At 37.1% G+C, this 26,821-nt stretch overlaps 1 protein-coding gene and 1 long non-coding RNA gene across 20 annotated transcripts in view; both read right to left on the reverse strand.

Moving 5' to 3' along the window:
- The window catches only part of SRSF11 (serine and arginine rich splicing factor 11), a 46,275-nt gene that overhangs the window by 13,190 nt on the left and 6,264 nt on the right, over nt 1–26,821 (reverse strand). For 11 of the 19 annotated variants that reach the window (XM_001098069.4, XM_028832475.2, XM_028832473.2 and 8 more), the window contains 6 exons: nt 17,033–17,254; nt 10,295–10,428; nt 6,485–6,594; nt 4,073–4,165; nt 3,282–3,331; nt 1,284–1,411 (listed from right to left, as the gene is read on the reverse strand). In XM_001098069.4, the coding sequence (XP_001098069.3) occupies nt 1,284–1,411; nt 3,282–3,331; nt 4,073–4,165; nt 6,485–6,594; nt 10,295–10,428; nt 17,033–17,232 (715 nt within the window). In that variant the 5' untranslated portion in view covers nt 17,233–17,254. Of the gene's footprint in view, nt 1–1,283; nt 1,412–3,281; nt 3,332–4,072; nt 4,166–6,484; nt 6,595–10,294; nt 10,429–17,032; nt 17,487–26,821 lie in introns of those variants that run through there. The other 8 variants (XM_077954230.1, XM_077954219.1, XM_077954204.1 and 5 more) reach the window with 1 other exon arrangement.
- On the reverse strand, nt 7,704–8,379 carry LOC144332899 (uncharacterized). The gene is made up of 2 exons (XR_013401103.1): nt 8,241–8,379; nt 7,704–7,763 (listed from the first exon to the last, which is right to left on the reverse strand). It is a non-coding gene; the product is annotated as an uncharacterized LOC144332899 (long non-coding RNA).

Below are 26,821 nucleotides of genomic sequence, written 5' to 3' on the forward strand. Positions count from 1 at the left end.
TAAAAGGCTGTGAAATGTTTTCTGTAAAGCAATCTATAAAGAGGCTAAATTTCTCATTCTTTGGCTCTAATTTACTCTTGACAAGGTTCTAAATGAGGGAGTCCCTTTTCCATTCCTTGGTTCTTCACAGATTCAGTATTTGGCCCCCAAATGCAGAAAGTCATGATTCACTCACTGATTTTAGTCCACTTCTGTGACAGAATCAGATTTTAGTAAGCTAGCTCGCTTCCTATTATCTGTTCATCACTCCTCTTACCTACCAATCTTTAACTGTGTAAGTATAGAAAGGGGATCTACAACTACACATAAGGAATTTCTTAACTGGGGACATAACAAGAGAAATAAAGCCACTGTATTCTACACTCATTGACTATCATCAAAGTGAGATTGAGTTTCTTCCACATTTAAGTCATGTCATTAATAGGGTTCAATACATTATGAATGTCATTATCAATAATAAATTCATAAAAATATTGGTAAAAACATCGGTTCATAAACTACATTTAGTCATTTTAGTCATATGTTTTCAATAAAAACAGCAGTTAGAACACGGTGTGTAGTAAACTTTACATAGACCCGGCTGTGCTATCTAAAAGCTCCTATTGCTTGCCATGTGACTGTGGCTAATTATTTGACATTTTATTGGTTAAATAACATAACACATATAAAGCATTTGGTATCAGTTTATCCACTATTATACTTTAAAATTATTTTCCTAATACTAGGCATATTAAAAAACATTCCCATTTATTAAATGAATAAGATATTTATAAGAAAGAAAATCCAGGGCCATAGATCTAAATATATATGGGCAGATAATAATGGTATCTATTCATTTAATCTCAAAAAGACAATCTGCAAAGAAGACAACTAATTTTCTTTAAAGAAATAACACTTTAAAGAGAAGTATTTTCACTAGGTTCTCTTGATCAATGAAAAAATTTAAAATTAGGCTATCTCAACTTAGATAAACATAAATAATTATATCAAGTATTAGATAATCCTGCTGATTTTTTGGACTGGATTAACCATTGCTGTGGAAGGCTGTCCTGTTTGTTGCAGCATATCTAGCAACATGTTGGCCCTTCGCCCTCTAGATACAGTTGGCACTCCTGTGACCACCACAACTGTCTCCAAATACGTCTGAGTGGCACTCAACTATTCAATCTTTTTATCAGAATTTAGAACATTTTAAACGACTGGGGTGTCATTCCACACAATTCCACATGTGAAAGTCATTTTTGCCAAGAATCACACAACAAAACTGCATAAACATTGTTTACCTGGTTCTATAGCAGCAGAAATTAGGGACTGTGCTTCTCGTACTCTTTTCATTGCTTCCTCTATTTCTTTACTAGAGGTATCCGATTTTAGACTTGGTGAAACGAGACCAGCAGCTACATGATTCAACCTGAAACAGAATCAAGAAATGGTATCTGAAATATTTTAAAATGCACACCAGCATTTCAAATAAATAAGTATATAATACCATTTTAGCTAAATATTCCTTCAAAAAAACGGAGGGGAGGACTCCATGATAACTTTGGTAAACTACATATAGTATAGCATTGTTTTGAATATTTACAAGTATTTGTTTTAATGACTAAGAGTCATCTGGAATTAGAAAAATACCTTTGCTGAACATCCACTGACTTTCCATAAACAAACACATTTTTAGAAATGCCAGTACAAGAAAATATGCTGATGCTAAGAACTTTTTTTCATATAAATTAAAAATTTTTGGCCAGGTGTGGTGGCTCACAGCTGTAATCCCAGCACTTTGGGAGGCCAAGGTGGGCGGATCATGAGGTCAGAAGATCGAGATCATCCTGGCTAACATGATGACACCCTATCTCTACTCAAAATACAAAAAACTAGCCAGGCGTGGTGGCGGGTGCCTGCAGTCCCAGCTACTCGGGAGGCTGAGACAGCAGAATTGCTTGAACCTGGGAGGCAGAGCTTGCAGTGAGCTGAGATTGCGCCACTGCACCCCAGCCTGGGGGACAGAGCAAGATTCCGTCTAAAAAAACAAAAATAAAATAAATAAACAAAAAAAATTTATGACATAGTAATTTTGCGGAGGAAGAACATTACCTTTTACTCTGTAGATGGGGAGGAACTAAGGCAGAGACCAACGGCCCACCAAAATTACACATGAGATCTTGAGTGGAAAGGGTAAAGATGCCCCTTACAGGTTAACACATGTAAAAAAATATTATAGGCCAGGCACGGTGGCTCACGCCTGTGAGCCCAGCACTTTGGGAGGCCGTGGCGGGTGGATCATGAGGTCAGGAGATCCAGACCATTCTGGCTAACATGGTGCAACCTCGTCTCTACTAAAAGTACAAAAAATTAGCCGGACGTGGTGGCATGCGCCTGTAGTCCCAGCTACTCGGGAGGCTGAGGCAGAAGAATTGCTTGAATCTGGGAGGCGGAGGTTGCAGTGAGCCGAGATTGCGCCACTGCACTCCAGCTTTGGTAACAGAGCGAGACTTATCTCAAAAAAAAAAAAGAAAGAAAACAAAAGATTACAGACACCAAATTTAGTAGTTATTTGTGGGCAGAATGGGAAATGTACTAAATAATGGGTACACAGGAAGCTTCAACTGTATTGGTATTATTTTATTTTATAAGCTGGGTGATGGGTACATGCTTGGTTTTATTTTTAGATAATTTCTAACAAAAAAGGCCACTGACTACTGAAGTCGAACGATTCTGTCCTTCTTTCCATGCTCCCTCACTTACTGATAGGGGCTTTCACCAAGTTAAGGGGAAAAGGTATAAAGTTCAAATTTATTATGCCAAGAAATAACCAGTGAAAAAAACTGATGAATTTGTCACATTATCAAGTCGGAAACAATTTCTGTGACAGCATGAAGAGCACTTATTAAAAGCACTAAGAGAAAATGTTGGCTCTTAATTATATAATATGTAATACTACTTTGCTCTGGGATAGTGATTCCCTCAGCTTTACCTCTAACTCCTACTATCTTCAGGACTCAGCCTCTGATGTTCAAACTAAGTTGTCCCCTTAATAATTCTTTTGCTATCATCCAGGTATAAGTCATTTACAATTACTATTCAAGACTCAAATGACACTAAAAGTATTTTAGAGGGGCTGGCTTACTTCTGTATTTCTCTCCTTGTTTCTAGGTAACAATATATATTGCTTGTCTTGAGAAAGGAAACTTGATAACTTTCTTATAAGCTATCAAAAAAAACTCTAGTCTGTAGACATTCAGATATCACATCACCAATGAAAACAAAGAAAAAACCCTTACTTGGGATCAACAGTACTCATAAGCTTCAGCAACTGATCTGCAGCAAGAGACTGCAAAAAATAAAACATAAGAACAATGAGAATACATAAAACAATAACTAATATTTTCTGAGTTATGTTGAAATGCCCTGGGACAAACTGCCAAACCTACAAGTATGCTGTAGGCAGAAAACTGAACAACAGAAATCCATGCAAACTAAATGCCGTGAAACATACATTTTTTTTAGTAGCCACATTGAAAAAGAAAAAAGAAAAAAAAAAGAAACCGGTGACATCAGTCGCTACAGTATTGGATAGAGCAGCTTTAGCAAGTTATATAAAGATTATGAGGCTGAACAGTCTTGATATTATACAATTGTCTCCTTTAAGACTTTTTGACATAAAGAAATATGTAAAACTCCAAACAGGTTAGCCAATATAATACAAAAGATCTCTACAAAGTAAGAACTTCAGAAACAAAGGTTAGCTAAATTACAATAAAAGAAAAACTTCCATTATAGAAAAATTATAAACCACATTCCTATCTTTTCATGACTATTTACTCTGACTGTATGACACACTGATAATGTATTGGCTTCTTGTGAACCTATTTTCTACTTTGAACTATATATAAAAAAAATCCATGAACGGATAAGGAGTTAGTCATTCAGTGACTGTTTAAAGCTCTAACAAGTTTAAATAAGAAAAAAATTACTACAATATAGCCATTAGCTCCTGCTCTTGAAATGCAAACCAACAGCAAACAGATTTTCTGTAAAAATGGGTGAAAAACTTGAAGTTGCTAAGTTATACCTGAGAGTTCAAGTTTGCTCCAGGAAGCCCAAGTGCAGCAAGGGCAGGATCAAGAGTAGGAGCCCCCAAAGCAGCCAGTGGAACAGCGCCAATCTGTGAAATGTCAAATTTTATTTATGTAAAGCTTCATTTCAGTTCCTTATACCAGGGGTTAATACTTTTTTAATGTAAAGGGTCAGATAACTTCAGTTTTCAGGCTACATGGTCTCTGGTCTCTGTACAACTACTCAGTTGTACACAAATCCATATGACTACTGCTATCGTAGCTTGAAAGCAGCCAGAGACAATAAACTACACAAATGGCTGTGGTCCAATAACAATATTAATAGAAACAGGGGTCTTGCTCTCTATGACACCCATGTTCCATCCATTACAACACATTTCCCCCCTAAACCCTAGATTAAGACAAAAAGACAAAATATTTCAACATATTCTTGTGCTGATTTTAATTATTTACTGCTTCTCAGGATCAAAATCTACTATTCTTTGCCCTGCTGTTTTGTGATACTGGAGGCAGGACCTTTAGAAAGCATTTCTCCTTTGACAGCTGCCATGATATAACACTTCATTTGGAAAGAGTGCTGGAAGGACACTAAGGAAGGGGCTCTTCCTGGTTCCTGTGTCCCGTGATCATTCCTGTACCACCATGTCAAACCCCAGCAGCCTTCACCTCTCAGTGAGTTTCAGTATCAACTCCTTATGCAGCTCCCCAGGGCACCCAAGAGAACTTCTTTATTAGTCATTCTTCCAAAAACAAATCTAAATTTCAGCATAGATGGGGAAAGAGGAGTCCCCTAAACTAAATGGGTTTGTGTTCCTTCTGCTTCAGCCTCAGAGGTAGTGGTTGTTTCTTATACTTGTGATTCCTGTATTCATTAGAGTTCCCCGAGTAATCTCTTATCACTAGTTAGTAATTCCTTAAATGTTCCCTGTTCAAATTACTGCAGGGTTCTGCAACCTGCTTGACACAATTCTGATTAATGCATAATGTAATAGACACAAACCAGGAAAGTGAGGCTGCTTTAAAACCATCTGTAGCTTTTGAAACAGCCTCACTTTCTCCACACTGTGCTCCTTGTTTCAATTTATTTAGTAAATACAAACTATCAAACTTTCTATAATTTAACTGTTTATTCAGTACAGGCAAAATGCTGTGTTAATACTACTTTAACTTACTGTCCAACATAGCTATTGCATACATTAAAGGAATTTAGAAAATTACTCAGATTTGGACTGGGCGCGGTGGCTCACGCCTGCAATCCCAGCACTTTGGGAGGCCAAGGCGGGCAGATCACTTGAGGTCAAGAGTTCAAGACCAGCCTGGCCAACATGGTGAAACCCCACCCCTGCTAAAAATACAAAAATGAGCTAGGCATGGTGGCGCGCCTGTAGTCACAGCTATTTGGGAGGCTGGGGCAAAATCGCTTGAACCAGGGAGGTGGAGACTGCAGTGAGCCAACATTGTGCCATTGCACTCCGGCCTAGGTGATAGGGTGAGACTCTGTCCATCTCAAAAAAACAAAAACAAAAACAAACAAAAAACCCAACAAAAACACAAAAACCAAAAAAAAAAAAAAAACCAAAGAAAAAAGAAAATTACCCAGATCCTCATTTTATAGGTTAAAAAAACCCCTCGGAGTTAAGTGATAAAAGTCACACCCAAAAAGCTTAAGAACTCCTCATCTTTCATTTTATAGTTCACTTCAGTTAAGAGTCAATTAGTCAATTATTTACACAGGCAAAATGATATACTAAAAAGAATGCTTTTATAAATTTCCAGGTGAGGCTCATCATTCACTACAATCTTTGAAACTACTGACCAGTTACAATCTCATTAATTAGAATACACCGTATTTAAAGTGTCTTTTAGTTCTAAAATGGTAAGCTTCCTACAGCATTGTCAGTGTTAGAAACACTATTGCAACCAGTTTTCTTTCATGTTCCCATATCAAACGTCACCACCAAGAATCGCCTTTGTTTTCAAGCCAAATACGTAAAAGTAACAGGAAAAGATAAAGGGGAAGGAAAAAAAAACCACGAAGGGCTCACTTGTGAAATTTGAACCTCAGTTTTCTTTCCTGGTCCAAATGAACACATTTTTAACAGTGTGTTCAGAGAAGTGTTCGTGCCTCATGAGACGGTTCCAAAACTACTTAGGGTTATTTTGAAAGCCAGTGGTAAAAGTGATATAACAGATATTTTACGATTTTCAGAATGTTCTTAAAATACAAAAGTCTAAGAGATCCTCTATACTATTTGTGATTTCGATATAGCCCTTTACAATACTGTACACATGATAATGCTCTCAACTAGAATCTCATGAGTACCTACAAAGCTCAAATATGTTTAGCTTTATCCACAATTCTGTGTTTTCTTCCCCCCCATCTTTTAAGAATTCAATAGAACGAGTACCTGGGTAAGTGGGTTAGGAGTAGGCAGGAGTCCACCACCAGGCAGAAGACCTGCCACTGCATTAGCTGGTGCCAACAGAGACAAAGCCTTAGCTTCATCAGGAATAACTCCTGCAGAGAAACATCCTTGCATTAGAACACATTCTTTTCTAAGACAGAAAACACACAAAAACACCCAGAAAATGTCTCCCTGATACACCACCTGAGTTTGTTGAAAGTACTTATGTTCGCTAAAATACAAAGCTTGATTTCTATGATTATTTATCATTAATTTTATGTCAGAATGAACTTCAATGTGTGAAAATTTTTTCCTTTTTCTCTACAAATGGTTAAGTTTCTAGAGTAAAAAAAAAATAGCACAATACACACTACTTTTTTGTTAACACTGCCAAGATTTCATCACCTGTACTCGATTTTTAAGTCATGAACCAAACGTAAGCAAGCACAGTCGGTTCTCCAGGGGTGTGCTCTCAACTTTCAAAAGCTGTTTTATGAACAACGACTCGTGTCGGCTGCTTCACTATAAAGCACACAGAAAAATCAAGATACACAAGACAAAAAAAGTTTGATTTAGGGGTTAATAATATGGTACAGTTACTATGATTTTCTTTTACACCTACCATACAAATTTTGTAAAAATTAAGAGAAGAAAGTATGTAAAGGAAATATTCTGTTGGAATCAAGCGTAGGGCTTTTGCTGACTCATGAAAATGAATATGAATGTTTCTGAAGGTCTCTGAATACACACAGGATGTGTGCATGGGAGTGAGAGAGAGAGAGATAGGTAAAACAACATGGCACATTCCTTACCTGTACAGTAAAATGCTTTATGTTTCGCCATGTGCCATGCTAACCATACCAAAAAATGCTGCTATATAGTGCCAGTTGAAAAGCTAACTTAGCCAAACTCCTTAATCCAAAAATGACATATATATCTGTTTTTAAAGCCTAATCTGTGTACAGATAAAATCTAAGGGTCCTAAAACAAATATTTATGTAGACAATTTAAATTCTATCCAACAGCAAAAGCCCTATACAGATGGATTAATCTGTTAATGTGCCCAAGCCCCCAAAATGAGAGTTCAATAATACAATTAAACTACATATTTGCAAATACCAGTAGTATTTCTGTAATACATATTAAGAAACTGCATCTCATCATAAAACATACAATATGTACAGGGCACTTAAGAGAAACTGGATAAGCTGCAGAAGAAAACTGTTGGGTGGTATTTTCAGCAGGGCCTGGTATATAGTTCAGGCTGAACCAGGGAAAAGAACTGTAAAACACAACAACAAAAAAGAAAAACCACTGTTAAATAAAGGTAATGGTTCCTTCCACCTATACTGAGAAGTGCCGATAATATAAACAAATGTATACTACACAGCACTGTTATCTTGCTTGTGTCAGAGCTGTCATCAATTTAGATACCAAGAGTTATGGAGGGGAAGGGGGAGAAGATCATTTAGATATAGGGCAGTAATGCATCAATATTAACAAACCTACAAAGATTATGGGATAATTTTGCATGCAAAATTATGTCTCAAGAGGATATATTCAGTAACAACATCTTACTCAAATTAGTGCATTTGCAACATTTCTGGCAAACTAAAATCCTCTTGAATTTATTGTGAGACACCTGATAGAAGATCTGCATCCATTAAAAAAAAAAAAAGTCATGCATCTGATCCTCTGATTAAAAAAAGACTATTTAAAAATAAAACTACAATTTAAAAATAGCAATGAGGCCCCTCACCAGTTAATTTTCATGCGTCAAGAGTATTTTTTTTACTGCTGCTTTGATAGAACCATGAAATACTGCATGAATGTGTAGAAATGAAAGAAAAAGAAACAGACAAAAGAAACAAACATTAACCAAGGAACCTAAAAAATCCCCAAATCCATTACTATTAAGAGTTCCTTCCAAATTAAGCTATCTTAGTTTTACCAGTTAAGACTATTCCTTACCGTAGACTATGTCTACTGTTCTAAAACACTGACCAAGAGCTAACACCAAAGTGTAATAGCTAAATCTGGAGGGAATGGTATTTACTGGAGGTAACATTAATACAGCATATCATACCAGAATTAAATTCACCAACAATAGAATTCTGAATGAAATATTTCCCTAATTCTATATACTGTATATTCCTAAATATTTCACTTCCAAAAATAGGTCCAGAAAAATTACTACGGCCTGAAAATATTTATGAAAGTCATTTATATGATATACTGTATTATGTTCAGGGATTGGGAACTATAATACTTAGCCAATAAAAAATTTAAATTTACAGGCTAACCAAAATGTTTTACATATTACTCACATGATTTGACCCTTGTTCCAAGACCTATACTCTATTTTATTCATCCTGAATTTGAATTCTGTAAATTTTCTGTTGATGGTCTTATCCTACAACAGGCACACTGACATAAAAGAAATTGCTTAACCAAAACACACTAACTCAAAAATTTATCTATCTATATATTATAAAACCTTAAAACTTGGCTGATACACTTTAATATCATGGAGACAGAGGTAGTATTACATAACATGCCTTAATCCATTTACAAATATAATTTCTTTAAAAAAACCAGAGGCAATTTCTCTAAGTGTTAAGGACTAGACATTTCACAACTTTTACAAAGTATGGTGTAAATGTTCACATTTGTATTCAAAGATTTCAGATAGCATTATCAAGATTCCACTTCCACTGACCAGTTTATTAAGGAAAGGGGAAAGCATTTAAATCCTGGTCAGCATATTAAATTATTAACTTAAAATCCAGCAGTTTCATCATATTTCAATGATTCGAGTAAAATTTATAGTTACCAAAAAGCAAATCAAGCAGCAGTACATTGGGAACAAACTAATTATGAAATACGCCTTAGAAAATGTTACAAAATGGTATTAAAATTTCTTGTCACAGTGGCTTTTTAGATCCAAAAAACCTGCTCATTTTTTTTCTGTCAAATTACTTTAACAGCCTAAAATGTAAAAAGAGAGAAAATGTAGTTAACAAATGGTTACACCAGGAAAACACTTGGGGCACTTGAGTGCTTGCTGGCCTTTAGTTAATGTCTAGAATCCCCTGTAGCTGCAGAGGACCCACTGTTTTTCAGGCATCTGGAAGGGTTTTGCATTTGCCTTCTCCACTACAAAAATCACACACACAAATAACAGAGAGAAGAATTTATTATTTAGAGATATTCTAGAAATATAGCAAGAATGAACAAGAAAATCTGGCATAAATAAAACACCCAGTGCCCATTTGGCACCTAAGCTACAGGAAATCTTGAACTTTCACGAAAACCAAAATCGTTGTAACCCTTGGTATACTGAAATTCAATGTGGTTTTTTTTTTTTTTTTTCCGATTATCAATGTGAGGAAACTTTAAGAAAATAAAATCAACCTACTCATTTATTTAAAACAGAAATAACATCATGCATTTATTTGAAGGCTCTGTAAGCATACATGGAGTGAATCATTTACTCTCAGGGCTTTTTCATAAAACTCAACATTAAATTAACTAAGTAGATGTATCTCAGGGTGTTACAATAAGGGACATGGTTTTAAACAACTTAAAAATGTTTTAAAAGAAAACAAAAGGTAAATACCTTATAATAACAGACTTAATTTCTCATTTTTAGAATTAAAAAAATCTGCAAGCAAAAATTACGGACTGCAGTATAACAAGGGTTTAAAAATGTTAATAGCTTAGATTTAACATGCTACTAATGCTCACTCTATATTTACTGAGGTAGATGGTCATCTTAGGATGCCCACATAGGTAGTTAAACAAAGCACAAACCTTCTGCATATGGTACGACTATCAAAGCTCTGTCAACGAATACAGTATTTGTCAGATGCTGTGCCACAACTGCTGAGTCTGGATCATGGAACTTAACAAAGCAGACACGAGATGAGACTGGCAAAGGTGAATCACTAAAAAATAAACAACATAAAAGAGAAACAGAGTATCAGTTAAAACAAATGCTAATTCACAAACCAACACATTTCAAAAGTAAAACAGATAAAAAAAAAAACCTAACTGTATACTAACGTAGTTAAATTCAAAAGAAAACACTCTCAATAATATACTCTTCATTGAAATAATGTAGTGAATTGCAGTTCAGATAAAAACTTATAATCACAACTCATATTTACAGGGTATCAGGTTAAAAACAGTTTGGTACTAAAGTCTCAGAGACTGAGGGGACCACAAAATTGTCAGCAGTTTCTTTCATAATACTAATACCAGCTATTTTTAGATACAGGTAACAGTAGTTTGGGTTTAGAAACTTCCTTATGGCTTTCTCAGAGTAAGAAAGATGAACAATTTTTACGTCAGGGACAAAAGAATATCAGGAGAAAGAACATGTACTCAACAATCAATGAGTTTTCTTGAACTGCATAATAAACAGGTCCCATGCCCTGCACTCTTTCACCCACAGCATATAAGAACTCTTACGCACTATAAATAATCAAGGATTTCTGGCTTGGAGCACTTTCAGATAAAAGAAAAAATTTAGGTACACATGGAAGTAGTACTATGCTCCACTAGTGCTACCTTGTAAAGTTTCAATAAGCAAAAGGGCCAGTTCCCTCAGCAAATTACTTCCTTAGGTAAAGAAAGACAAGTGCTAAATGGCAAGCTATGGCAGTGTAGGTAAGATAGGTAACACAGGAAGCAGGGTTTTTTTCAACTGTTAAGTTACAGGGTAGTTCAAATTTCTGCCTTGAAACTCTGTGCAAGAATGCAGGGATGACTCAAGCCCATACCAAAAGTTATTTGGAAAGCTAGTGCCCTAAGGCAGAAATAAACACACCATCCCTAGTTAATACACTCTAATGTGTATTAGAGTCATGGGGAGGGGGGAGTTGGGGGTAATTCACACTCTTCGATCCACATCAATTAAATCACGATCTCTGATGAAGTTTGAGCTCTTTCTCCTTTAATTCTCTCTGACAATTTTATGCACCTGAGGTGCAAAACTACTTCATTGTAACATTAACATAACACATCAAAGGACTCATTAATGAAAAGGAAAATCCTATTTTAACACTATCTGAATGAGGCTTCAGTTTCTAACAAATGAAACACACTCATGTGTACATAAAATTGCATTGCATCAGATTTAGTTATACTAAGAATTTCAGATTCATTGTTGAAAAATAATTTATTTTAGGCCTAACAAAAAACCCCACAATTTTTAACATGATGCTATACATGGCCTGAGAACTCAAACCCATTACAACTTCTGATACAAGTTTCCCTACAAGGATCTCCCAGGCTAAGCACAGACCCTAACCCAAGATCAAAGCAAAATTAACAGGGTATCCACAAGCAAGTTAAGCTACCTTGTTATATAGGCTCACTGTTGAATGTTTCTTAAAGAATACAGTGGTTTTTAGATGTGAAACACTGCTGGTATAAAATTTAACAATGTTGCACCTGCAGTAGTAAAAAGAATGTTTTAGCAATTTCTCCTTAAAGAAATAGGAGGGGTCTTACTATGTTGACCAGCCTCCCACTCCAGATTCCAAAATAGATGGGGCTGCAGGTGTGCCTCACTGTCAAGTACTTTAGCAGGTTTAGTAGGCTATGGCACTTCACATTTCTTTGCTGACATCCATGTTTCCATCACTAAATTACAAAGCTCTTTTAATGCTATCATCTCTAATCTTAACACCCAACACGATAGTGTTGGGAAATAGCGGGCACTTAACACTTCTTAAAAACTAGCCTCTACCAATTCTTTAACACTTTTTATTGTTATCTTATGAAAAGAAATGACTCCAAATATGGTATTTTTAATGAACAGTTCCTTAGGAAAAAAAAATACTGCCCCCGTGCTCAAATTGTATTCTTTATACTTGGCAACCTTAAAGGGCCTCATATTTTTTTTCCTACCCATTAATATCATAGGAATGCTCCAATTATTTTGGCTATCTCAAAACCTGTTAAGAGATGGTACGGTACAGACTAAATATGAATTTGAATACTATGAATAAGATAGTAATTCAGAAAGGAAAATATAATTTCATCTCTCTCCACTTCAAATGGCCTCCTTTAGATGGATTTAAAACAAGTTTTTGTTAGTATCTGGGCCCAGAATTACATTCTTAATTAAAATTTGCCTTTTTTTTTTTTTTTTTGAGATGGAGTTTCACTCTTGTAGCCCAGGCTGGAGTGCAATGGCACAATCTCGGCTCACCGCAACCTCCGCCTCCCAGGTTCAAGTAATTCTCCTGCCTCAGCCTCCCGAGTAGCTGGGATTACACGCATGCGCCACCACATCTGGCTAATTTTTGTATTTTTAGCAGACACATGGTTTCATCATTTAGTCAGGCTAGTCTTGAACTCCTGACCTCATGTGATCCACCTGCCTCAGCCTCCTAATAAAATTTATCTTAGTAAGATAATATAAGATAGAGGACTGATGCCTGAAATTAATTTTTGTGCTCTAAAATTCTGTGGAAGTACTGCTTCCAAATATGACATGTATTTTACTCTGTATCTCTTAAAAATTAATATAAAGTAGGGAGAAATGAGGAACAAGATAGGTAAAGTGAGTCCTGCATGCCACTTCTGTCCTCCATGACTGGCTGTACAGTTTTTAACAGTTCTTACGTGTCCTCTGAGGGCTATTTCAGAATCTTCTAGGCTATATACAGAAAACCGAGATTTCTGTTGTTCACCTAAGGTCTGTAGAGAATCTTTTTTATGTGAAGGCCCAGATTCTTAACATGGTATTCATGCCTACTAACATACCAGAATTTCAGGTTTAGGCCACTGATATCAGCCTTTCAACTTCCACCTTAATAGTGTGCTAAGTGGAGAATTTTGAGCTCATAAATGAAAGTATCTCCAAAACCCAAAAAAGGAGGTGTGTGACAAAGAGGACATTAACCTGAAAACTTGACTGTTGACCTCATGTGCCCCCTCCTCACTACATAAAGAAATATACAGTAAAATGGTACATTTATTAAAACCATTTTTTCTTTAAAGATGCACTAAACTCTTTCCCTTACCTAATATACTAATTTATACTTATATGACCATTAAAGTATCCATTTTGGGTCACTGAAAAGTTACTAATGAACTTCAATTTATCTCGGTATTACAGCAGCCTTAAGTTACTGCATAGCTGTGACATACTTCACTGGGATCATTACCTGATACCTGATAAGCACTTTGCTGGGCAATCCCACTAAAAGAAAGCATGTGAAGATCTTACAAGTTACTTGGCTAAATCAACAAACTCCTGATCAAGTGGTAAAGGAGAGTCACAACTTGGGTTCGAGGTCTAGTTCTGACACTGGCAGTATGGCCTGGGCATACAAAAAATACCTATGTAAATTTCAGTTCACGAACTTGTAAAACAGGGTCAAAAACATTTTTTCCTCTGGGTTTGTAAGGATTAAGATAAATTTAGAAAGCAAGTAACTCACAATAGACATTCAAACAATGCTGCATTTCCAATACACATTTCAGAAACAACCAGAATCAAAACAGTTTAACAAGAGTATATGTGGGGTACACTGACAGATGCTTTCAAATAGCTGCAGAGCCATCATGCTGTAGAGAGGGTTAGAATATCCCCTATTGTAAAGATAGTATCTTTATTTCTCAGTGAAATTATAGGCCAGAAATTCTGGTTTAAAAGAAGGAATAGATGGATTTAACAATGACAATGCAGGAAATCACCTTGAGCAGGTTGTCACTGAAATGTCTGTCATAATCCTGGAAATATTTCCCCAAAATAGGCATTCAGAACCAAAATGAAGAGTTTCAGTAGGTGTGGGTGAGGTTCAGTCATATATGTATTTTAAAGCACCTCAATATTCTACAGGAGAGAAGTTGTTAAACTTAACCTGTCAACTGGTGACAGGTGTTACAGAAAAAAAGTAGTGTTAAGTAGAATAAAGCAGCAGCAGAGGTGCTTTATTTTACACAGGGTGGTCTGGGAAGGTTTCTCTGATTAAAGTGACATTGGAAAAACAAAAGTAGTTAAGCATGTCACAGATATGTCTAGGGGAAAAAGAGTTACAGGTGCATGTCACCGCCTTCTTGGGGGAAATCACAGTTTTCCCTCAGTATCCATGGTTTCAGGACTCCCTGCAGATAACAAATTCCAGATGCTCAAGTCTCTTATATAAAATGATGTAGGGAGGGGGAAGATGTGGAGGAAAAATAAAATCATGGCGTATTACCTGTGCACATCCTCTTGTATACTTCAAATCTCTTGATTACTTATAATACCTAATACATTGTAAATACTTGTACTGTTTAGGGAGTGACGACAAGAAAAAAGTCTGTACATGTTCAGTACAGACGCTCTCTCCTATTTTCAATTCACAGTGGGCTGAATCCATGGATGTGGAACCCAGAGATGAAGAAGGCCAACTGTGTATCGATACTAGTTACAATCAGGTGACCTGTTCACAACAGACAGAATTTTATGTAATCTGAGCCATTCAATGTTACGAGTAAATATTTTTGGAATGGTGAACCCTGTGGACCACTGGGAATCCACAGCACATTATCCCTGGCAAGTTTACTGTTGAAAGCTCTACTAAGTTGATAGAAACTACCAACAAAGTATATGCAACTTGTGCAAGTCAGATTAGTTTATTGAAACTTATAGTTAAAAAAACCAAAATGCAACATCAAGTAAATAAAAGTAGCCATCTACATTACTGATCAAATGTAGAATGCCACTAGTAACATTTAACTTATTGTAACCTCGTACATTTTAAAAGACAAAATGATCTTGTATGTGGAAAGATGAGTCAGAGTAAAAATGTGTCAATTTATCTCTCTTTCTCTCAATACGGGGAAAGGAGTCCTTTTAATGCAGAGTATCCAGATCATATAGTTTAGGGAGAAATTCTCAAGCACACACTAGCTGTCCTGGTTATGAAGGAACTACTCGTTTGATTACAAAACAGAAAGACTCTGGTCCATCACAACTTCCTCTAAGATACTGGTCATGCATTAGGTAAAAGATGAACCAGTATAATGCCTACATCTCTCTCATCTTTTTTTCTAAATGCATCATAAAACTGCCTTCAGAGAATAAACAGCATTTAAAAGTCAGCAACTATAATAAAATTCTTGTAGGATTGGAAAGAATTGTCATAAATTGAATACTTCAAATATCCCACTAATAAAACGATTAAAATCATCCAATGTATCAGTATTTTCTGCTATTTTACTGTTAATTTTACAAGCTTAAAACAGTAAGTCTTGAGAAAACTGAACAACAGCATCTATTTTTGTATGTTCATATTATGAAAGTTATTTGTCCTTCATTACCAAATCAAGTATCTATCAAAATAACAGGAATAAAAACATATGTGTTTGTTCCCAGAACTCCATGGCATGCTATACTAAGTAAATCCTCTCCCCACATGTACATTTCCCTAAAAATTAGCAACATACCAATTTGAAAACACCAACAATCTTTGAAAGTATTTTAAGTGGAAAGTGATGAAATATGTTAATACTTAACAAATATCTCATTATGATAAACTTTTGTCAATTATTTTATTGAGCAGAAAGTTAATGATTACCTGTACCGTAACAGTAGATTCTTAGAGAATTCCAATTTCCTGTTTAGTATTTAAGTGACATCATAAAATTCTCAATATATGGTGTTTACTGACAATGACACTTGAATTGTCACTTCTCCGCCAATAAGTCTTCCAAAAAGCAGAAGACTATTATTTTTATTCCAATTGTCTGTTTTAAAAGTACACCTTATCTTACTTCATAGCTTAACTATTTTTTCTTTACAATTAATCCATTTATTTAATATTCTTGCGATAGAAATAATTTTCAAAATAAAAGTGAAACGAAAGGATAAAAAGTCATACACTCTAATTCACATTTCAACATTTATAAAAATTCTTCTCAAGAACAACTGTGAAATATCACAAATCTGTGTGTTATTCAAACAAAGGAAAATCTCTGGTTTCAGATATAACCCGTTTTTTGACATTATAAAAATTAAGTAATCAGGCTCACTAAAGTAAGCGTCTGTCAAAAAGAATAAGATCTTTGAATTATATTGCTGGGCCAGAACCATATAACAGGAAGAGCAGTAAATGACCAACAACCTACAAAGTTCAACACTAAATTAACACAGGCATGAATAATTTTGTTTTCTTTCTTCCAAGAACGCAAAGAAAAAACACTCAGTTTTTTAAAAAGGGGATTTAACCTATATACGCGTACAGAGTGCAGTTAGTCTTGTGTTAAGTCCGCAAAGCCAAACGACCACGTTGGCACTATTTAGGGCAGAAAAAAAAAAATTCCCGAGAATAAGAGTCAGAGTTGCCTAATCCCAAAATGCCCTGGCCCTGCCTCTCTACATTTTTTTGCAGGCCTGGAACACAACCATCTTAAGTAAATGCAACAGCCACCAGCCACTCAAGCAGCCTGGCCCGGGGACGCAGCGACAGAGGCCTAAGGAAATTGTGTGTGTGTTAGGCCTAGGCTGAGGCGGCGTTAGCAGGAACAGTGATGGTGGACGATACTCACTCCGGCGGGAAGAGGCGCAGTTCGTCGATCTTGCCTAGGAAACCGAAGAGAGTCCGCATCTGCTCAGAGCTAGCGCTCGGGGAGACATTAGTCACCTGGATTACCTCGGTGCCGCCGCCTCCGCCGCCACCACCTCCGCCACCGGGCCCGCCGCTGGGGCCCGGACCTGCAGTGCTGGGGACGACGGTAGTGTTGCTCATGGCGCTGCTCGGGTTCTCGCTCCTGCTTTAACACATCAAACACACAACAAACAGTGAGAAGGAGGGGGAAGAGGAACCGGTTCGCGGGAGAGAGGAGGGTGTCCGATGCTACAGCCTCTGCTTCTGCTGCCGTTGCCGCCGCCGCCGCCGTTTCTCCGCCCCGCTGCACGCCGCGGGGGAGGGGAAGAGAGCGCGCGAGCTCGAGACCACGAGAAAACAAACGGCCACCCCCCCTTGCCTCCAACTACAGCACTAGCGGGCCCGAGCTCCCACAATGCCTTGCGGCGCAGGGCGCGTCAGCGTCGCCTCTACCCCGCGCAGGCCCAGCAATCCTCGCCCGCAGCCCGAGAAATGTGAGGCACCGCGGTCCAGAGAAAGGCGTTATCCACCTTCGTCTCTCGTTTTTTTCTTTTTCTTTGGAAGAGAGAAGAGGCACGTATAAACTTTTGTTTTTAAAAAAACATTCATCCCCCTGCAAAAAGTCACTTCAGCAACTATTCTTACTAAATGCTGCGCACGATATGTCTTCATATACTGATAATCATCTACAGATCTATCCAATTACTAATGATATTTAAACCCAAGCTAAGGTGCCACCCCACCACCACCACTATAAAATGTCCCGGAATCTTAAATGTATCATGAATTTCGGTAACATTAAATCTGTAACCAATTTGTTTTGTCACAAACTTTTAGAAAGGATACATTTTAATATTACACTTACTAATAAGCGTTTTGTACATTTATTCATAATGAATGACTTTTTTTGAGTGACTTTTCTTTTTCTGGTCGCCCTGTCGCCGAGGCTGCAGTGCAGTGGCACCATCTTGGCTCACTGCGACCTCCGCTTCCTGTGTTGAAGCCATTCTCCTACCTCGGCCTCGTGAGTAGCTGGGATTACAGGCGCCTGCCATGACGCCCGGCTAAGTTTTGCATTTTTAGTAGACATGGGGTTTCACCATGTTGGCCAGGCTGGTCTCCAACTCCTGACCTCTGCAGATCCACCCGCCTTGGCCTCCCAAAGTGCTGGGATTACAGGCGCGTGAGCCACTGTGCCCAGTCAATTTCACAATAGCTGACTTTTTGGAAACACAGTTTACAGTACTTAAATATATTCAACTATATATTTCTAAAGAAAATACTGCAATTTCTCAAGAAAAACTTGTTTCACATACATATTCTTGCTTAAAATAATTTTGAAGCTTTTGACTATTAAAAAAATCCTTGCCTTAGTTTTCAACCTCATCTGAACTATTCTCTCAACTGCATCCAGCGTGTAGGCCAGTGACTTGTAGTGCCCCAAACATGACAAAAACCATAATATCTCTGTGCCTATATACCAGGTATTAATAACATCATTCATCTGTCATCTTCTGTAGAGCATTCCTTCCCTCACTGCTATGACTTCTGCAAGCTGTTAAGGCTTCCTCTTTTCTGCTAAGTAACAGAAGATACATATATTTATTACTGACATGTATCACTCAAAGTTGTGAGCTTCCTGGGTCAGTCCAGAACCTGGCACAATGTCTGTCACACAGTCAGTCCCAATACATGTGCTGGACACATGCACAAACATACCTTAATGACAATGTCATTTAAGACAGTTCACTAAATAATTTACTTGACCTTGAATGTTTTTAGAGGTAAAACTTTTAGAGGTTTTAGAGGTAAAAACAACTTGAAGCCTTACATTAGTGAATACTTCTTGGCACAGTGCAGTCAAGATGCAATATGTGAGAGATTAGAGCACAAGGTTATTGAGATTTGGATGTAGAGCCAACTGGCTGACTTTCACTAGTGCTTATACAGAAAATGGATGGATGGATTGAATGTGAGCCTCAGCAAAATTACAAATTATGGCCTTCATAGAAACCAACTAGCATTAGCTAGAGCCAAGACTTTTCAGAATTTTAAAGAAAAGCATATAGTTGTCCCTCAGTATCTGTGGAGGATTGGTTCCAGGACCCTCCCACAAATACCAGAACCAGAGGGTGCTCAAATCCCCTATATAAAATGGTATTGTGTAACAGTGCATTTGATCTGTATCCATGGGCTCCATGTATGTGGATTCAACCAACCTGGGACTGAAAATATTTGGGAAAAAATTGATGGTCTAAACATGTACAGACTTTTTATTTCTTGTCTAACAACTATTTACACAGCTCTTACACTGTATAATTATTAGTATAGAGATGATTTAAAATATTTGAGAGGATGTGCACAGATTATACACACTATACTATTTTACATAAAGAATTTGAGCATCTGTGTATTTTCGTATCCTCTGGGTCGTGTTATCAATTCCCCATGAATACTCACCTCAGGACTGGTACGACTGTATTTGCACATAATGTAAGCACATACTCTCATACTCTTGAGTAACCCTTATCTAAAATGCTTGGGACCATAAGTGTTTTGGATTTTTAAAAAACATTTTGGAACATCTGCATTATATTTACTGATTTAGCATCCCTAATCCTAACATTTAAAATCTGAAATGCTCCAATAAGCATTTACTTTGTGTCACGTCAGTGCTCATAAAGTTTCAGATTTTTGAGCATTTTGGATTTTGGTTTTTTGGATTAGGGATACTCAACCTTTAATACTGAATACAATGTAAATGTTATGTAAATAGCTGTTATACTGCATTTCTAAAAACTTTTATTTTTAATGTCATTTTTTTTTATTTTTTGAATATTTTTGATAGGGGTTGGCTAAACCCAAGTCTGTGGAACACATGGTATGGAGGCTGATTGTACAACTAACTGCATGTCACTCATAAATATCTGTGAATACGAAGAATGGTAATTCATTTTCTCATTCTGAATCAGACATATGTAACTGCCAGTTACAGATTCTTAAATAGTTTAACATTTATTGTGAGTGCCTACTATATGCCATGCATGCTAAAATATTTGATGATAAAAGGACAAATAACACAAGGTCAGGGTTCATGCCTTTTTCTTCTTTTCCTTAAATGTTAACACTTATTTATTCTCTGTGATGGGTACACATAAATCTTTTATATGACTCTACATTTTTCTGTATGTTGGACACATTTCATAATTAAAATTACAAATTCAAACCAAAGAAAAAGGTAGTTGTAATAAAATCCTTTAAACCACCAGAAGCCAATTTATGTACAATAACTTACTGAACAAATAGATGACACTTTGCTACAGAGAAACTAGGTGGCAAAAAGTTCATTCAAATGAGGAGGATTTTAAAATATTTTATTTTCAAATCATTTAGCAGCTACCAAAAAAAAAAAATTACTGAATTTAAAGTTAGAAGGCTGGCTTAAAATACCAGCCCTGCTGGCCAGGCGCAGTGGCTCATGCCCAGCACTTTGGGAGGCTGAGGTGGGCAGATCACGAGGTCAGGAGATTGAGACCATCCTGGCTAACATGGTGAAACCCCATCTCTACTAAAAATACAAAACCAAAATTAGTTGGGTGTGGTGGCAGGTGCCTGTAGTCCCAGCTACCTGGGAGGCTGAGGCAGGAGAATGGCGTGAACCCAGGAGGCAGAGCTTGCAGAGAGCCGAGATTGCGCCACTGCACTCCAGCCTGGGTGACAGAGCGAGACTCTGTCTCAAAAAAAAAAAAAAAACCCCACACACAAAACAACAAGCAAGCAAACAAAAAACAACCAGCCCTGTCTTTAAGCATGTGATTTGAGGAAATTTCACTTAATTTCTAAAAATCTATATCAGTTTGTCAGTCAAATGAAGAGCTGAATCATAATTTTGAAGATTCTTGTAGGTCTAATAGATTAAATAATTACATTAATGTCTGTTTTATATAGGAATAAGACATATACCTAAAGACAAATGACAAATACATTAAAGCAAATAAATATAACCAATTTATGAGTTTTAAATCACTTCAGATTTATTTAGGCTCACAATTAAACAGGACTATAGAAAATATAGAATCTGGAGACAGGATTCATGCCTGTTTTATTCACTGTATCTACAACATCATTAAGAGGCAGTCAAAAAACTCACAAATTTCTTCAAATATTATGTACCTAACTGTATTCCAAGGATTTTCCTAGCTGCTGGAAATAGAGTAGGGAAAAGGAAGTGAATGTCCCTGATATCATAAAACTTCAGGTCTAGCATGGCAAACTTTCAATATAAAAACACAGCCAGGTGCGGTGGCTCACGCCTGTAATCCAAGCACTTTGGCAGGCCGAGTTAGGAGGATCACCTGAGGTCGGGAGTTCGAGACCAACTTGATCAACATGGAGAAACCCTGTCTCTACTAAAAATACAAAATTAGTGGGCCATGGTGGCGCATGCCTGTAATCCCAGCTACTTGGGAGGCTGAGGCAGGAGAATTGCTTGAACCTGGGAGGCAGAGGTTGCAGTGAGCTGAGATCGCGCCAGTGCACTCCAGCCTGGGCAACAAGAGCAAAACTCCATCTCCAAAAAACAAAACAAAACAAAACAAAACAAAACCAGAAACAAACAAACAAAAAACGCACAAAAAAACCCCACAAAGATGAAAGGAGTGATGTGTTGTGATGACATGAAATAGGACAGGGGATGGCGGAAAAAATGTTATCTGCTGAGACCTTACTAAAAGGAAGAAACAAGCCATTTGAATTTCTGGAGGAAGAGTATTCCAGACAGAGGAAATAACAAATTAGAAAGACCCTAAGGATACGAACAAGTTTGAAGCTTTCAAGAAAAGACGACCACTCTTTGTGAAGTGAATGCTTTCCAGTTTATATTTCAGAGACAGACTTAGAAATCTTGTCATGTGGAAAGCGAAGTGAAGGAAGTATGCACAGAGAAGGTTCAATTAGCTCATCTTTGAACATAAGTAAGGGAAAGCTTCTAGTTACCTATAAACGATCATTATCATCAATTTTATTATGAGTTAATGCAGCTAGGTATGGTGGCTCATGCCTGTAATCCCAGCACTTTGGGAGGCAGAGGTGGGTGGATTGCTTGAGCCCAGTTGTTTGAGACCAGCCTGGGAACGCAGAGAAACCCCATCTCTACAAAAAATACAAAAAAGTTAGCTGGGTGTAGTGGTGTGCACCTGTGGTCCCAATTACTTGGGAGGCTGAAGTGGAGGATCACCTGAGCCTGGGAGGTCAAAGATGCAGTAAGCTGAGATCATGACACTGTACTCCAGTCTGGGTGACAGAGTGAGACCCTATCTCAAAAGAAAAAATAAAGTTAAATAACCTATCATTTGGCCTATAAAGTTACATTATGGAAAAGTGCATGATTTCTGATAGGCTTTTGAAACACAGGAAATAACTTACAGGTTCCCCAAAATACTTTGAAGATTCACAGGTAGGACAGGTAGGGAACCACTACTGCCACACTGAAAAAAAAAAATTAACTGGTGCTTGATATTGGCAGGAAAGCATGTCAAACAATATTAGACAATGAGTCTTTGTACACATTCTTAAAACAATACTAATCCTCTTAGTCCTAATGAACAAGCTTTAGTTCTTTCCCATCTCAAGCTTCTAAAAAGATCTTTGTATTCAGACGGAAGGTCTTTTAGATAAAAGAGAGCAGACAGGCCAGGCGTGGTGGCTCACGCCTGTAATCTCATCACTTTGGGAGGCCGAGGTTGAGTTTGAGACGAGACTGACCAACATGGAGAAACCCCGTCTCTACTAAAAATACAAAATCAGCCAGGCGTGGTGGCGCATGCCTGTAATCCCAGCTACTTGGGAGGCCGAGGAGGCAGAACTGCTTGAACCTGGGAGGTGGAGGTTGTGGTGACCCAAGATTGTGCCACTGCACTCCAGCCTGGGGCAACAAGAGCGAAATTCCGTCTCAAAAGAAAAAAAAAAAAAAGAGCAGACACAGGTATGCATAATCCCCCTACCCACTGGACACCCTGTTTCCAGTTGGATAAATCAAATCACTTTTTGTTACCACTTTTGTTCACACTAATGGAAAAGACGGTGGAGTCCTTCCAATTAACACAATTTTGCAAATCGACACAAGCAACAGGACTTTTATGAAATTAGTTGTTAAACAGCTCTTCCCTCCACCCCAAGCAAATACATTTTTTGAGGCTAGAAAAATCAATTTATCAGTCTTTGGGTTTCTAATACCTAACAATATTATACTGGAACAAGTCCAGCATTAAACAAAAATCTACCATCACCTATGTGCTAGAAACTTCACAAATGCCTCATACAATCTGCTCAACTCTTGTAAGGCAGATGGCTTATCACTAAAGTATATTAAGGGAATGCATGCAGTAAAGGCTTTGTGAATGAAGATGGTAATGTATTTGTTTCATTTAGAGGGAAATTTGATTGAGCAAACTCTCAAAGTATTTGGCTATAATTTTTTTTCCCTTTGGCTATAGAGAGCAATAAGAAAAACCTAGGAAATAAATTGCTGATTACAAATCCATAAGTTTTAAAAAACTTATCTGCAGGCCAGGAACGGTGGCTCATGCCTATAATCCCAGCACTCTGGGAGCCCAAGGTGAGCGGATCACTTCAGGCCAGGAGTGACTAGCGTGGCCAAAATGACAAAACCCCGCCTCTACTAAAAATACAAAAATTAGCTGGGCATGGTGGTGTGCAACTGTAGTCTCAGCTATTCGGAGGCTGAGGCAGGAGAATCACTTGAACCCAGGAGGCGGAGGCTGCAGTAAGCTGAGATTGTGCCATTGCATTCCAGCCTAGGCAACAGGGCAAGACTCTGCCTCAAAAAAAAAAAAAAAATTTATCTGCAGATGTATTTAAAAATCAAATTGTAAATCCCATGCTCCCATTTCTTCTTCATCTAAATGAAGGGAAGAGGATAAGGATGAGTTAGCACTAGGGGACTGACTGACAGACAAAAGAACACATCGACACACATACCAGGACAGAAAAAAAGTCTACCTATGTTTATTTTCAAATACTTCTTTCATATCGTTTAATATATATTGTCTTCCAATAGCAAGGATTTTGTATGTATGTTTTTAAATTGACTGAGCAGGGTCTGTGAACACCCTAAAATTATAGGTAAAAATCTATCTGTGACCATTTTTCATAGCTTTGTTTTATGATTAACATAGAGGGAAAAAGTAGTAGTCAGAGAATTAAGATACTGTTGCTTGCATCGTATACATAGTATTCTCAGCTATAGTGCACATGTATTGCTTGGAAAATCAGAATCAGTTTATTTGTACAGATTTGCTTGGCTTTTTTATTTAATTGGCTCAAAAGAAACATTTGGCTGGGAAGCTCCAGACACTGATTACTCAATACTATCTTCTATGTTATAAAAGATTCTTTTGGAGTCTTAACTGACAAAAAGCCATTGGAAGGAATGCTTCACAATCTTAAAAAATAAAAAAAATTTCAATGCAAGAAAATATCCAGTAGAGTTATATGTATCTTTACCTCTAATAGTTTCATGCATTTTAATATTAGTTTTTCGTAATCAAGGAATTAAACACATGCACCATTTGACCTTTTATGTTTTTTTCCCCCATGCAGTAAAATTAACTTTCTCTTCATGAAGGAAAATTATTTTTAAAGACTTACTTAAAACTGGAAAAAAAATGAAAGTGTACTCAAATCAGTACATTTCATTAATAAGGCTGAATTACATTAACTGAATGCTTTTAAAACGACCTTCAATCCTCATAACACTTAAAAGGTGCTAGAGTGATTAATAATGCAGGCCCTAGAGTCAACCTGAAGGGGCTCTACCAATTAAGATAATTGTGTGAAATTCAGCTCATTACTTGGTGCTTCAATTTCCTTATTTAAACTAAGAGGGTAATAATAATGCCCACCTCATTGGGGTTGTTATGAGGATAGTGAGAATACTAATACAAATGCTTAGAATAAATAACTATTATAATGACTATTCTATAAATAAACTAAGGCTTAGAAAAGTTAAGCAACTTGTCTAACACATAAAGCAGGTAATAGTAGAGGAGGGATTAAAAAAACCAAACCAGGTACTACATCTCACGCCAAAGCCTGTATTTCCACTATGTTGTACTGTCTCCTACTATGTCTTCTCATAATAAATCCAGAGAAATTTAAACTCACATGAAAGATATAACTCAGGAGAGTTAGTTTACATAGTGAGAACAGTTTCTTGTTTAGATTTCATATTTTAACATAGGTTTTTTTGTGGCATGTTAAAAATTATAAAGCAATAAGTTTAATGCTAAATACTCAAACTATATGACTGTAAAAAACGTAAGCGGCTTCTATTCTACTCCCTAATTCTACTCCCCTATGTGTGTTCTCATCTACTGTAATAAATACTTCCTCTAATTAACCACATGAGCTAATGTGTCCTTTATGTGAAAAATGGGGATAATGATGCCATTTGAAGTTCTAAGATTAAAAATATGAATACAAAGCACTCAGCAGAGTGCCCAACACATAGGCACCGAACAAATGTTACATGTCATTATAGGAAAGTCAGTTTCCAACTCTCCAATTTCCTCATCTTTTCTTTTTAATTTTTTTTTTTTTTGAGACAGGGTCTTGTTCTGTCACCTAGGCTGAAGTGCAGAGCTCACAGCAGCCTCAAACTCATGGGTTCAAGTGATTCTCCTGCCTCAGCCCCTTACCCCCACCCCTCCAGTAGCTGGGACTATAGGCTAACACTACCACACCCAGCTAATATTTTAAACTTTTGTTCAAACAGGGTCTCCCTATGTTGCCCAGGATGGTCTTGAACTCCCACCGGGGCATCCCAAAGTGCTGGGGGATTACAGGCATGAGCCACCACACTTGGCTTTTCTCATCTTTTCAATTGATGACTAACAACAGTAATACTTGTCTTACTTTACAGCATTATTGTCAAAATTAAATTGATAAGAACATACCCTATAAACAGTTAAGTTATAGTAAAGATAAGAATTATACCATTATTAGATGCCGCTTCTCTTTAAATAGGCTACTGCAATGCAAACATGACACCAATATAAAAAGACACAAAACAATTGCACCTATTTTTGATTAATATTAAATTAAAATCAGGCATAATGGCTCACACCTGTAATCCCAATGCTTTGGGAGGCCAAGGTGGGTGGATCACCTGAGGTCAGGAATTTGAGACCAGCCTGGCAAAACTCCAAAAATACAAAATTACTCTACTAAAAATACAAAAATTAGCCGGGTGTGGTGGTGTGTGCCTATAATCCCAGCTACTTGGGAGGCTGAGGGAAGAGAATCGCTTGAACCCAGGAGGTGGAGGTTGCAGTGAGTCAAGATCTCATCACTGCACTCCAGCCTTGGTGACAGAGTGAGACCGCATCTCAAAAATAAATAAATAAATAAATAAATATTAATTAAAAGTACCGTGACATGGGTCAGAACAAAAAAACTATCAAATAACCAAAGCATAAATTTTTAAAAAGTAAAATACTACTCACAATTTTACTAAAATTAAACAATTTTAGTTCCTAAAAATAAAGTACAGTAAGTAGTTTTTAAGGGCCATGTTTCTTTCCCCCAATTGCCACCCCAGGCACTTGAAACAATAAACTGTTGTTAGTTTCAAGCCACAATTAGCTCAGGCTGAAGTCTAAAGCACTTGGAGATATTGATTAAGTAATTATTTTAGGGGAGGGATGAGATG

The sequence above is a fragment of the Macaca mulatta genome, chromosome 1, assembly GCF_049350105.2.
Source record: "Macaca mulatta isolate MMU2019108-1 chromosome 1, T2T-MMU8v2.0, whole genome shotgun sequence".
Classification (NCBI taxonomy): Eukaryota; Metazoa; Chordata; class Mammalia; order Primates; family Cercopithecidae; genus Macaca; species Macaca mulatta.